Raw genomic sequence first — 13610 nt, 5'->3', positions numbered from 1 at the left:
AAGGATGAACGGTGCAAATGTGCAAACGATTTCTGCAAGAACGATTTCCCCGCAGCCGGCGGTTGGGGGGGGGGGGGGGTGGGGGGCGATAGTTTCAGCTGTCACTGGTTTTCAGTGTCTGCCCCGACTGACATGGATCCAGAGTCACCGTGTCTGCAGATATGGATGTGTTTCATCCCACCCCCCCCTCCACTTTGCAGATGCACAAATAGCATGCTATAACAGAATATTTGTATAATAAACTTGGGACAATTTGGATGTGTGTGCATGAAAAAAAAAGTTACTTCCAATACCCATGAATTGAATCTTGCTCTTGGTCGGTGCAGACCAATTATGGACATATTAAGTATTCCAAGTAAATACAGTTGTTGAAATAAACACGACCATAATGCTAAAGCTTCCTCCTTCATATTTTGGAACAAATGCACGTTGGCATATATTAAGTATGCAAGAAAAAAAACGGCACTAAGGAGATGGAGAGCTAACATTTGTATGGCAATTTACTGATTAAATCATTGAGGAACTAATGCAAATGATTGTGGCAAGTAGATAAACGCATTCATAACATTTTTTTGTTGTACAAGATCAAGTGTTTAATTATTGCCTGCTTAATTACTGTATTTCCTTCAAAAGTCCCTTTATTTGTGGGATTTAGAAGTGAGAGGTCAGGCAGACGCAAAGCTGTATTCCTGACTCTGAGAGTCTGTACACGTTTGGAAAACTCAAATGGACATATAATAAATTATAGACAAACACAAAATAACCTCCTTATTGGCGACAAATGAGACCAGGGTGATTTACATGTGCAGGCTTTTAATAATACCCGTTGTTAAGGATCAACTGCTGTAACTTTTAAGCACTATCAGTTATAAGGGTGTGAGGATGCGACCACAACCACTATCTGCCATAATCCATACAAAGGACAACTGCCCAAATAAAGCATGGATTTGTTATTTAACTGCATTTGTATCTTGCGTAGTTAAATAGTACGCAATCGTCTGGCAAATGTGCGCGATCCCCTCGGAAACATCTAGAAGACAAGCAGCTTCTGCTCTCCCCCCCCCCCCCACCCCCTCTGCAGGCCTGCTGAGCTTTCTGGCAAATATTGAGTGTAGCTGCAATTATTGGATGACCAGCCTTCCAGCTGACCACACAAATCTAATCTCTTTCACTTGTCTTCTAGCATGTCAACCACACCCAATCTTTCTTTTTCCCTTTCTGCGGTCTTTGTATGAGCCAGCTCGTTACTAGTATGTAGGTTTTAAGAATGATGAACATGAGTTAATTTCATAAAACGATTCTACTGGGGTAATCTAAATACCAAAGTAAATAATATAGCTAGGTGACTTAATAGACCCTGTTACATCTGTCACATTGGTCCAGTTGGAGGGAGGGTTGCCTCTTTATCATTTCCTCTGTTTCTAACTGGAGAAAGGTTGTGAATGAATTCACGTTCTCCATTATAGGACACCTTCCTCTCTCTCTATAACATGATTCCCCCAAGTAAATTCTAAGTGAAAGTGACCGTTGATCTGCCTACTCTCCAGTTGCTTAATCTATTTTCTTTCCTTAAAACACTTCATCACATGAAAGGAGGGAATGGTACATCAATCACAGTATTTTGAACTGAATCAACCCAGAAAAATAAAAGATCACAGTCAAGGAGTAGATTAACATTCTTTTATGGCACAAATCACATGCTAACTGAGAAACGGTGCAAACAAACCCAATTTCCAGCTTGGCACAACTGGTTAGCAAGTGATATTACATAATAACAGTAAATACATTTTCTACAGCGATTTTAGTAACTGTACAAATTTCTTTACAAAAATGTCATTTGGGATAAAACAAAGTTTCAATTTCAAACTAGTTAGACCTGTAGCTGGTCAACCTCAAGATTTTGTGTTTTTTTAAGAAAAATAAATGCATTAAATACAAATATATCTGTAAATTAAAGTAAAACATTAGCGAAACTAATACACAGCAATATTTTCTTCCCCTCTAGAGAAAAAGTGTAGATGTCCCGTTTTCCCATTTTCTAGAGTCTTTAATTATGATGAGGCAGTATCAGATATTTCTGGCCAAAATCGAAGTATCTCCACAAAGAAGAGGCTGGCCAAGGTTGTGTAGTTTCAGTCTAGTATGCAAATGTTGCATGAGCATGCAAGAACAGGAAAAAAGATTCAGAATTTTTTTTTTTTACGTACTGGCAATGTCTTGTAAAGATCAGACAGCAGAAATGCCCTTAGGCAGTCTATATTTAAAAAAAAACAAAACGTTTTAATATTTCTGCCTGCTAGAGTTCCTCAGCTGTTCAAGCCTGTGTTTCAGCTGTTCTCGCTTTCTCCTCAATTGTTCTTTCTCTGATATCAGTCTCTGTTCGTCTGACTGGACTGACAATATGTGCTCCGTCGCCTTTTTGAGTATGACCACTTTGGCCGCTTTGTCGTTCTTTGCTACCTCTGGGATCTGATCCCTTAAAGCGAAAAAGCTCAGTTTCAGCTCGTTCCTCCTCTGACGCTCCAGGACGTTGTGCGTCCTCCTCTTGTCGTTTTCCTCCGAGTCCGACGACCTCGGGCTTGGGCATTTCCCTTTGCTGTTGGTGCTGATCTGCTTGAGGATTCGACTATTTTCCACCTTGAGGCGCTTGGCCGGGGGCTGCGGAGAGGGAGCGGCGTAATTGTGCTGATGAATTGGGACGTGGCACCGTTTGAGAATCTGGGGGCTGTGCTGAGGTCTGGCGATCCCTGCTGTATTTGTATTTAACTCTGCTTTCCTGGCAGCGGGCTGCCTCTTCTCAACAGTTACAACATCGATTTCTTCCTCATCTTCTTCTTCTTCTTCTTCCTCCTCCTCATCATCATCTTCTTCCTCCTCCTCCTCTTCTTCTTCTTCTTCCTCTTCGTCATCCTCCTGTTCCTCTTCTGTAATGGTAGAGAGCCAAAAAAAAAATGTTAAGAGACAACTCAGGTGGCTGAGCACTGACTACAAGTAAAAGTGACGAAATGAAGGATTCCTTTCAATGGGGCCCCAGTCAGCTGATATTTGCATTACAGCGCAGCACGAAATTCAACCCAAGCCTACTCAGTAGGAGGATGTTGCGCAATGACGCCTTATATATATCCGCACCCACTTCTCTCTCCCCTCCCAAGACAGTTCCTGCCACAGTGCCTAAAGGAGAAGTTGATCGAAACAAGCCCTGTTGGGGAGAGGGGGGGGGGGGGAGAAATCTTTCATAAGGCTGACGCCCTCTTTTTAAAAAAAAAACTCGCCAGTCCGGAATGCCCAGCCCCCTTATTACACTTTCACCCAGTTTATCCCGGCACAACCTGACCAAACTCTACAACAGGGGGAGGGGAGGGGAGAAAAAAAAAAGCTCTGCGCAAAAAAAAAATCTTTTTGCATTTGCATTTGGCCGGTGCAATGTCCTCAGATGTTAAAAGCAACACACAACACAAAAAAAAAACACCCCCCACAAGTGTGCAAAAAAAAATAGCCACGCAATGCTCCCCTCCCCTCCCAAATCTGCATCTCTTCCAGTTCCCAAGTTAACTCTTGCAACTCAATCCAGGAATGCAACACCGCCAGGAGTTTAATGCAACAGGGAAAAAAAAAGATACATATGCAAATCTCTGCCCTCCCACCTCTTAAAACAAAATGTACTAAAAATTAAATATAATTTGCAGCGCCCCGATTGCGCGGGAGGGGGGGGGGAGAGAATCAGATGTCTTGTTTTTTGGGGAGAGGGAAGGGGGGGATAATGAGGGGAGGGGAGGGAAGGGGGGGATAATGAGGGGAGGAAAGGGGGGGGATAATGAGGGGAGGAAAGGGGGGGATAATGAGGGGAGGAAAGGGGGGGGATAATGAGGGGAGGAAAGGGGGGGGGATAATGAGGGGAGGAAAGGGGGGGGATAATGAGGGGAGGAAAGGGGGGGGATAATGAGGGGAGGAAAGGGGGGGGGATAATGAGGGGAGGAAAGGGGGGGGATAATGAGGGGAGGAAAGGGGGGGGAATAATGAGGGGAGGAAAGGGGGGGGGGATAATGAGGGGGGGGGGGATAATGAGGGGGGGGGGGGAGGGGAGGAAAGGGGGGGGGATAATTTTCCTTACCGGAGTCGCTCGGCGTGTCTGTAGCGGGGGGGCTGCCGGCGCCGGGCGGTAGCGGCAGAGCCACTTTGTGCTCGCTGAAGGGGTAAGGGAAGACCACGGAGGGGTCGATGCACTCGGCGGCCGACGTGTTGAGATCCTGCAGGTAAGTGGAAGCCGGGCTCAGCCCCATGCCCATGTGTCCCGGTGTTGCAGCGGCGGCGGCGGCTGCTGCAGACTGTGGTGCTGCTGCTGCTGCTGCTGCTGCTGGCGGCGGGGGCGGGGGCAGCGGGGGCGACGACAAGGCGTTGGAAGAAGAAGAAGAAGAAGAAGCAGCAGAGGAGGAGGAGGAGGTGGAGGAATTGCAACTGGATGAAGATGAAGAGGAGGAGGAGAGGGCGCCCAACTCCTTCCTGGCCGCCTGCAGCGATGCCAGCCGCTCGCTCACCACCTTCTCCAGCTTGGCGGCCGCCGAGAAGCCGCTCCACATGCAGTCCTGGATGATGATGGACTTGAGGACGGACTCGGAGTCCGAGTCGCAGATGAAGCTCTGGTTGACCAGGTCGTCGCCGAGGAACTCGGTGACCATCTCCAGCTGGTCGGCGGTGGAAGGGAAGAGGCTGGGCGGCAGGCTGAAGCTGGGTCGGCGGCTGGGGGAGAGGGGAGGGGTGGGCAGCAGCTCGAATTTCTTCCAGATGTCCTCGCTCGGAGCCGGCAGCTGCTGGTGGTAGAAATTCTCCTCCTCGTCGTAAAAGACCGGCTGGAAAGAATCGTAGTCGTAGTCGTAGTTGTAGTTTTTGCCCAAGAAATTGGGAGGCGCGGTCAGAGGCATCTTGAAACCCGGGTCTGGAACACACACAAAAAAATATATATATATATATATATATATCCCAACGGAGGAGGGGAGGGAAGGAAGAGGTTTTAGAGAGGAGAGAAAAAACAATTTTATAAAAAAAAAAAATCCCAACGCTTTGGGGAAAAAAGTAATAAATGCAGTTGCAAAATTGCAAGATTTTGCATTGGTTTTAATTCACACACACACACAAGCCCCTTTATACTCCTCACCCCCCCACCACCACCACCACCAATGCCGGTCTTTAAATGTCAGGCGTTGACGCAGCTCTTTAAAAAAAAAACTACACAACATTGGTTATTCCAAAGTCTGAATAACTTCTACTTACAACCATTGCAAACAAAAAAAAACCCCACACACAAGCCCGTCTAAATGAATAGGGCGCTTGAAATTTTAGACAGAGAGAGAGAGAAAAATCTTTTATAAAAGTCCGCCCTGCTTGCATTATCTATATAAAAAAAAGATATATTAAAAAAAAATGCAATGCCGGTTACATAAAGCCGGCCGGCTCCAGGGAGCTCAAGTGCCGGCTAGGGTTGGGCGCTTTGTTCCGATTAGTTTATTATATATATATATATATTTATAATAATAAGCGAAAAAGGCATTCTTACCGGAAAATTAGCAGCGACTGGGACACGGGCTCCAGGAACGAGAGCGGAGCCCGACACAACTCAACACCCACAGCAAGCAGCAGTAATGTAATAAAGTCCAAGGCAAAGCGGAGCCCTCTCTCCTCTCCTCTCCTTTCCCTTCCCCTTCCCTTTCCCTTTCTTCTGTTTGAGGCTCCTGGTGCTGCAGTCTGTAGGAGAGAGACACAAGACACAATGATGGGCTGAGTGAGTTTGCTGACTGTATTACACTGGTCGGTCTTTCTTTGCCTCTCCTGTATGTATGTGTGTGTGTGTGTGTGTATATATTTCTCTCTCTCTCTCTCTCTCTCAGCCCTCACTCCCCTGCTACACTAAAAGTGCTTTAACCTAGAGTGCGTGTAACCCGGTTTAATGCTTTGATACGGTCCCGCCCCCCTCCCATCCCCTCCTCCCTCCTCCCCCCCCCCCCCCCCCCCCCCACACACACACACACACAACCAAGCACCTACTTTTGGCGCCAAAAGAAGGCATCTCCCTGTAACAATTTTCACAGCATACATTTCACAACATGTATCAACAACTCCCTCCCTCCCTCCCTCCCAAACACAGCCCCCAATAACTTCCACAGTCACCTCTTTATTCAAGGGGAGGAGGAGAGGGATTTTGAGACTGGGAATATATATGTTATTTTTAGAGGACGGACTATTTTTCTCTCTGTAAGATTACAGTCCTTGAGTCAGGAGCAGAGGGCGGCGGCGGCGTCGTAGTAAAAATAATTAACTTATTCAGCGCCAGCTGGTAAAAGGGGACATTTAGAAGCAGATTAATTCGATCAATATATTGAGCACGTCTATTGTTTCTTATTTCGGTGTTCAGTCATCCTTGGGTATTTTCTCAACCTTCTTCCCCCCCCCCTACCCGCCCCCGTAGCTCTTTTTCTCAAAGGTAATGATTTACTGAATCCAAGATAAATATTTAAAGGGGTGGTCTAAATTATTCACTCACAAAGGGAATAACGTTAAGGAGTTCATTAATGCCCTTACTACCTGTTTTCCTTTGTCTTTTTCTTTGTTTTAATTTTAAGCCTTTTTTTTTAAACGATAGAGGGAAAACATCCTGCCCACTGTTTATTCTAATCCTCTCAATGCTACACATACGTGTTTTTATTATTATTGCTGTTGTATCAGAACACCGATGATTCATTCATTTTTCTCTTTACGGTAATACAATTAGTAAATATGACCTAACTGTTAATAACACAATGAGTACAAATTAATCCAGTGAATAAATAGACTCGAAATAGATGATTTCCCTCTCAAATGTTATTTTTTTTTTTGGGGGGGGGGGGTGGGAATTATAAAAGTTATATAAACATTTAGAACCACGTCAGTGAAAAATAAATGTGTGAAATCTGTCTGTCAGTATGAGGAAAATAAAACCGGTATTTTCAAAAACAAAAGCTTAATATTATCTATTCTGCGGTGCCATGGTATAGGGAGGAATGTCGTAAAAGTATCAATTGAATTTCCCGCGAAAACCAAATAAATCCAATATTTAAACCAAATATAAACCCATTTATTTCTGACATTAAACGGGTAATAGACATAACAAAATGAATATCTGTCTTTATTTTATATTATATATATAGTTAATTAGCGCAAAATAGTGAAAACATAGCAAATGGAAAACTGATTTATAAAGTACAGACATATGATTGGGATAAATATAAATATTGACTACACTTGACTAAATTTCTGATTTAATTTTCTTGAATAATCTATGCGATTTTTCTTGCTCTTTTGGTCGACAATGTAACTGTATATTTTCTAAACTGGCTAATTTTGAGATATAGCCTCACAATATTGTTTTAACATGACATTTTTAAATGACATTTCGTTAAATTACATTTTTTTTACGTATTCTGGATTGTCTCTCAGAACATGTTACTCAAGTGACAGTGGAACATCTCTCAAGTATGTCTCAAGGTACGAAGCAAAATGAAAATGCCTATAATTGCAGAGATTCCAAAAATAACTTGTTATACAATGCAAGTGTTAGACACTGACATGTACTGGGGTGGATGAGCTCCTGCATTACTCGTAGTACTCTACATAACGAACATGGTGTTTTCGTTGTGACGCTACTCTGCATTTTTGTGCAGTTTGTGAACTTGATGAAACAAAATAGACATTCGAATCAATCAACGAAAAAACTTGTCCGGAGAAACAATGCTCGACTAAAATGGTTCAATCGCGCCCTCTGCTGCTCAAAACACCGAGAACATGACTTTACTTACAATGGTGCTATTCATTTCCTTGACGGAAATAAACTGACGTTAAGGTTCGGTTGTGAGAACAGCGCCCAGTTACCTATCAATTCATCTCTTAGATCATAAGCACTGGCTGCCTTTTGATTCGTAGTACAATGTAATCACCATTTGTTAATCAGTTCATATAATGTAGGTGTGCACCAACTTTATAATGTTCTCCGACCCGAAATGTTAACTCTGTTTCTTTCTCCACCGCTGCTGCCTCACAAATGCTGAGCTTCGCCAGCATTTTCTGTTTTTATTTCAGATTTCCAGCATCCACAGTATTTTGCTTTTGATTTTATAATGTTCTTGTTGCCAAGGTTTGCCAAACATTGAGAGAGCCAAAATAACTGGAATCCTAATCGCCTGACTAAACCTTTAACAAATGTTTACAGGGTCAATGTTACCACCGATGTTGCATTTGGTCCCACCATGTTTTTTTTTTAACCAAGGTAAATGTCTGAATTCTGACCAAATGATGGTGAATATATCTTTTGCCTTTAACTATCAGCTGTCACTTAGGGAGTCCTTATACTGCCATGTTTACTTTGTAGCAAAACAAAGTGACAGTGTCACTCTGGATCATTCGGACCACCTTTTGGGATGACCGTCTCACACCACTTGGGTTTGAAACCACATGAAGTAAAACTCCAGTATAACACATAAGGATTACCAGTGGGGAGCTCAAAAGCACGCCCAAGCTGAGCTCTCTCCTGGTCCCGAGAGTTTTATTCAAACCCAGGTAGTACAAACAAGTTACTGCCTCAAGCTGGAATCGATTCTGTAGCTACTATCGGTCACAGACCGAAGACCGTCTGAATCAACCTTCATTTGCCAATTAGTTGCTGGAGCAATGCGCCCCAGAACGTTTACCAATTGGTCTGCGAAAAAAGCTTGATCTGCAGACGTTTATTGGTATTTGTTACCAAAATGGCAAAATGACCCATTTATTGCACAACTTATCATTACAGGAGATAAGCTCTGGAATTCCCTCCGTAAACCTCTCTGCCTCTCTACCTGTACTCTTCTAAGACGCTCCTTAAAACCTATCTCTTTGACCAAGCTTTTGGTCACCTGTCCTAATATCTCCATTTGTGGCTCGATGCGCCTTGGGACGTTTTACTACATTAAAGGCGCTATATAAACTCAAGTTGTTGTTGTTGTTGGTGATAAAAAAAATAACAATTAGAAAGGGACGGCAACGACAGTGAACAAGATGAGAAAGACAAACTAAAAATCGCAATGAAAAGAGTAACAGATCTTCCTAAAGGGTGGAGTACACGGGTGAGAAGTGGCAGTGATTTGGCAAATACATGGTTCTAAACAAGAGATGGGGCTATCAATAACAGTGAACAGGATGTAAGAGACAAACAGAGGCACTTTTATACCCTGTAGCCAGCGGCCACATCAAGGAAAATCCAGTAGAACTTTGATGGTGATGTCATGATGTTGTGCGATGACATCGGCAAACATAAATGTTACCTATTAAGATGGTACTGCCCCACACATGCATGCTGCTCAAAATGCTGTAGCCAGTCCTGTGCATGGGTGGAATCATGAGCCCCACCGTGCAGCCAGTTTATGGGAAGACTGACTGCTCGTTACAAAATAAATGCAGCGGACTGTCTCGGCTAGCTTGCTGCCCCAAGACGAGGGCTGCAATGTAGAAGCAGTTAAATCACAGCGAAGATGAAGGATTCCCGCCCAAAACATTAACCCGTGTTTTCTATCAGCTGTTGACCGAACTGCTGTGCATTCCCAGCATTGTCTGTTCTTATGCCTTCACAGAAATTTGGGAAAGTGGAGATGTATATGTTCCTAGCAAGTATCATATATTATTCAAGCGCCAAAAAGAACATCTAAAATGGTGTTTACATTTTTATATTTGCATAGGATAAGGTAACAATTAGTTGCCAAAAATAAATGAACCAAAATTATACTGTTTTTAGAACTGTTATAATAGTACTTTTCACAAAATCAGGAATGATGTGTAATTTGTTTTTAGCTGTCTCCTCCCATAATCCACCTTCATCCTCTTCATTGTTTGAATCTGTAATCGAAAAGATGCACGTGTTGTTCATCGTAAAATAAAAATAGAAAATACACATCAGAGCCATCACCCAACATTTGAGTGCAGTTCTAGAGAAGGGTCTAAACCCAAAACATTAGATTACGAGGAGAGATTACATAACTGGGCTTGTATTCCCTGGAATACAGAAGCTTACGGGGTGATCTGATTGAGGTTTTTAGGATTTTGAAAGGAATTGATAGGGTAGATAGAGAGAAACTATTTCCGCTGGTGGGGGAGTCTAGGACAAGGGGACATAACCTTAAAATCAGAGCCAGGCCTTTCAGGAGAGAAGTTAGGAAACACTTCTTCACACAAAGGGTGGTAGAAGTGGGGAACTCTCTCCCACAAAAAGCAGTAGATGCTAGCTCAATTAATAATTTTAAATCTGAGATCGATAGATTTTTGCTGGCCGAGGGAATTCAGGGATATGGAGCCAAGGCGGGTAAATGGAGTTAGGATACAGATCAGCCATGATCTCATTGAATGGTGGAACAGGCTCGAGGGGCTGAATGGCCTACTCCTATGTTCCTGTGGTTTCTCTTTATAGATGCTGATGGGCCTATTGTGTATTTCCAGCATTTTCTGGTTTTATTTCAGATTACACATTTCTTTTTATTTTTTTAATGTTGTTCATTATGATTGTTTGCCTTACAGCATTTTATTTTATATTATATCCCAACAGAAAAAGTAGTCAAAGCCTGAATTATAAACTAATATGCCAGATCATAGGAACTTTTTGACAGAAAGCATCCCTTTCTGAAATAAAAACAGAAAATGCTGGAAACACTCAGCAGGTCAGGCAGCATCTATGGAGAGAGACAATCAGAGTTAACGTTTCAGGTCGATGATTTTTCATCAGAACTGGAAGAATTTAGAGATTTAGCAGTTTTTAAGCAAGCAAAGAGCCAGGGAGCGAGTTTTAGTAGATATCTGATCAAACACGAGAAGGGAATCCCTTTCTATTTGTCTTCCATATGATTTATCTCAAATGCACTCACTGGAATCAGACTCTTCAGTTTATCCTTATAACACTGACAATGATATTGTTTGTAAACAACAACGTTCACTCAAAAATGGAGAAAACATTTAATTTTTAGAAATTTCTTACAGTTTAAACCAAAAATATTGGTTTCCCAAGTACAACAGGTATTGGGGTTTCTATGAAATGTTAGCTCCTTGCTAAGGCACAGTTCCACGAATTATTACTCATGTGTGAACTTTGGCAGTGAGTGGTGGCTGATTATTTAACCATGTGGAGGGGAGGGGAGGGGAGGGGAGTGGGGAGGGAGAGAATCACAGTTGAGTCTGATCCTTTCCTTACCCAGCATGTTAGCATGTGCACACCAAGTAGAAATCCATGGAAGGGATCGGGAATGTGAATGTTGGCCAATATTTAAAATAATTGCTAAAAAAATCATTACAAATGTTAAATACCTTTGAAATGTTAAACTAGGGGTCAAAATAGGTCAGCCTATTCCTTCAACTAAGTGCGGAAGAAACATCCATCTATTCTCAGAAAGGTGTTAAATGTGTAATGATAAACTGTGAATAACTGAAGCAGGTGCCTTTTTACTCATACTTGGAATAATAAATGCATTGGAACTGCTTTAGACTGCAAAATGTTAACCCCATAAGAACATAAGAAATACGAGTAGGAGTAGTCCATACGGCCCCTCGAGCCTGCTCCGCCATTCAATCAGATCGTGGCTGATCTTCGACCTCAACTCCACTTTCCCGCCCGATCCCCATATCCCTTGATTCCCCTAGAGTCCAAAAATCTATCTATCTCAGCTTTGAATATACTCAACGACTCAGCACCCACAGCCCTCTGGGGTAGAGAATTCCAAAGATTCACAACCCTCTGCGTGAAGAAATTCCTCCTCATCTCAGTCTCGAATGGCCGACCCCTTATCCTGCGAATATGCCCCCTAGTTCGAGACTCTCTAGCCAGAGGAAACAATCTCTCAGCATCTACCCTGGCAAGCCCCCTAAGAATCTTATATGCTTCAATGAGATCATCTCTCATTCTTCTAAACTGCAGAGAGTATAGGCCCATTCTACTCAACCTCTCCTCATAGGTCAACCCTCTCATTCCAGGAATTAATCTAGTGAACCTTCGTTGCACCGCCTTGAAGGCAAGTATATCCCTCCTTAGATAAGGAGACCAAAACTGTACACAGTACTCCAGGTGAGGTCTCACTAAAGCCCTGTACAAATGTAGTAAGACTTCTACTCCAACCCCCTTGCATTAAAGGCCAACGTGCCATTTGCTTTCCTAATTGCCTGCTGTATCTGCATGCTTACTTTTTGTGTTTCTTGTACGAGGACACCCAAGTCTCTCTGAACACCAATATTTAATAGTTTCTCATCATTTAAACAATATTCTGGTTTTCTATTCTTCCTACCAAAGTGAATAACTTCACATTTCCTGACATTATACTCCACCTGCCACCTTCTTGCCCACTCATTTAATCTGTCTATATCCCTTTGCAAACTCCTCACAGCTTGCTTTGCTAGCTAGTTTTGTATATTCAGCAAACTTGGATACATTACACTCAGTCCCTTCATCTAAGTCATTAATATAGATTGTAAGTAGCTGAGGCCCAAGCACCAATCCTTGTGGCACCCCACTAGCTACAGACTGCCAACCTGAAAATGACCCAATTATCCCTACTCTCTGTTTTCTATCCCTGCTAATATATTACCCCATGACCCTTACCCTGTGTAACAACCTTTTATGTGGCACCTTATCGAATGCCTTTTGAAAATCCAAATATACTACATCCACTCGTTCCCCTTTATCTACACTGCTGGTTACATCCTCAAAAAGCTCTAATAAATTTGTCAAACCAGATAGACACTACACCAGCACGGACATGTTGGGCCAAATGGCCTCCTTCTGTGCCGTAACTTTCTAAGATACACCTCCCTATACATCACTGCAGGAACGCTCGTCCCTCAAAAATACAGAGGCATTAAAATTTAAATGCACTGGGAGCTAGTTATTTAGAATGGTAATTGCAGTGGTTCTGCACTTTGAAAACATCATAATGACTCAAGAGGATGGTTAATTGGTCTGGTTCTCCTTTCAGCACCACCCAGTAATTGCATTTTAATATACTTGGAGTGTTTGCAATCACTGGCATATTTTTGTTTTCAATATGTATCATTCCCTTTCTACATGTGGTAATTATTTTTCTTCATTTTTTTTTCTTATCAATTTTCTCCCCTCTATTCCTTCCCTTAACACATTAACCCCTTGCTATGGTACAGTTCCATGAATGCTGCATCAAGTAGCCATTGCTCGTGTGTGAGCTTTGACAGTGAGTTGTGGCTGATTATTTAACCGTGTGGGGCGGGATGGGGGGCGTGGCAAGGGAGAGAATCACAGTAGAGTCTGATCCTTTTTCCAACCTGGCATCCAAGCACATGCACTCCCTGGAAGGGGCCGGGAATGGGAATGTTGGCCAATATTTAAAATAATTGGCAAAAAAAGATATGAGGAGAATTTTTTTTATTTAGCGAGTTGTTATGATCTGGAATGCACTGCCTGAAAGGTTGTTGGAAGCAGATTCAATAATAACTTTCAGAAGGGAATTGGATCTCTACTTAAAAAGGAAACATTTGCCATGCTATGGGGAAAGAGTAGGGGAGTGGGACTAATTGGATAGCTCGTTCAGTGAGCTGGCACAGGCACG

General features: G+C 42.8%; 1 protein-coding gene across 1 annotated transcript; it reads right to left on the bottom strand.

The window, feature by feature from the left end:
* Positions 1-1666: 1666 nt before the first annotated feature.
* Positions 1667-5930, bottom strand: LOC137320240 (transcriptional regulator Myc-like). Its single transcript, XM_067981985.1, has 3 exons — positions 5552-5930; positions 4112-4933; positions 1667-2924 (listed from the first exon to the last, which is right to left on the bottom strand). The coding sequence occupies exons 2-3, from the start codon at positions 4917-4919 to the stop codon at positions 2281-2283; spliced, it is 1452 nt and encodes a 483-aa protein (XP_067838086.1). The 5' UTR covers positions 4920-4933; positions 5552-5930; the 3' UTR covers positions 1667-2280.
* Between the last annotated feature and the right edge of the window lie 7680 nt (positions 5931-13610).

Source organism: Heptranchias perlo, chromosome 3, assembly GCF_035084215.1.
Source record: "Heptranchias perlo isolate sHepPer1 chromosome 3, sHepPer1.hap1, whole genome shotgun sequence".
Classification (NCBI taxonomy): domain Eukaryota; kingdom Metazoa; phylum Chordata; class Chondrichthyes; order Hexanchiformes; family Hexanchidae; genus Heptranchias; species Heptranchias perlo.
Note: the sequence above shows the minus strand (reverse complement) of the source record. Positions and strands in the feature narration are given on the sequence as shown.

Coding starts and splice junctions, on each gene's coding strand:
- LOC137320240 (XM_067981985.1), bottom strand. CDS start 4,919: ATGCCTCTGACCGCGCCTCCCAATTTCTTGGGCAAAAACTACAACTAC. Junction 2,925..4,111: donor AGACACGCCGAGCGACTCCG/GTAAGGAAAATT, acceptor CTACCATTACAG/AAGAGGAACAGGAGGATGAC.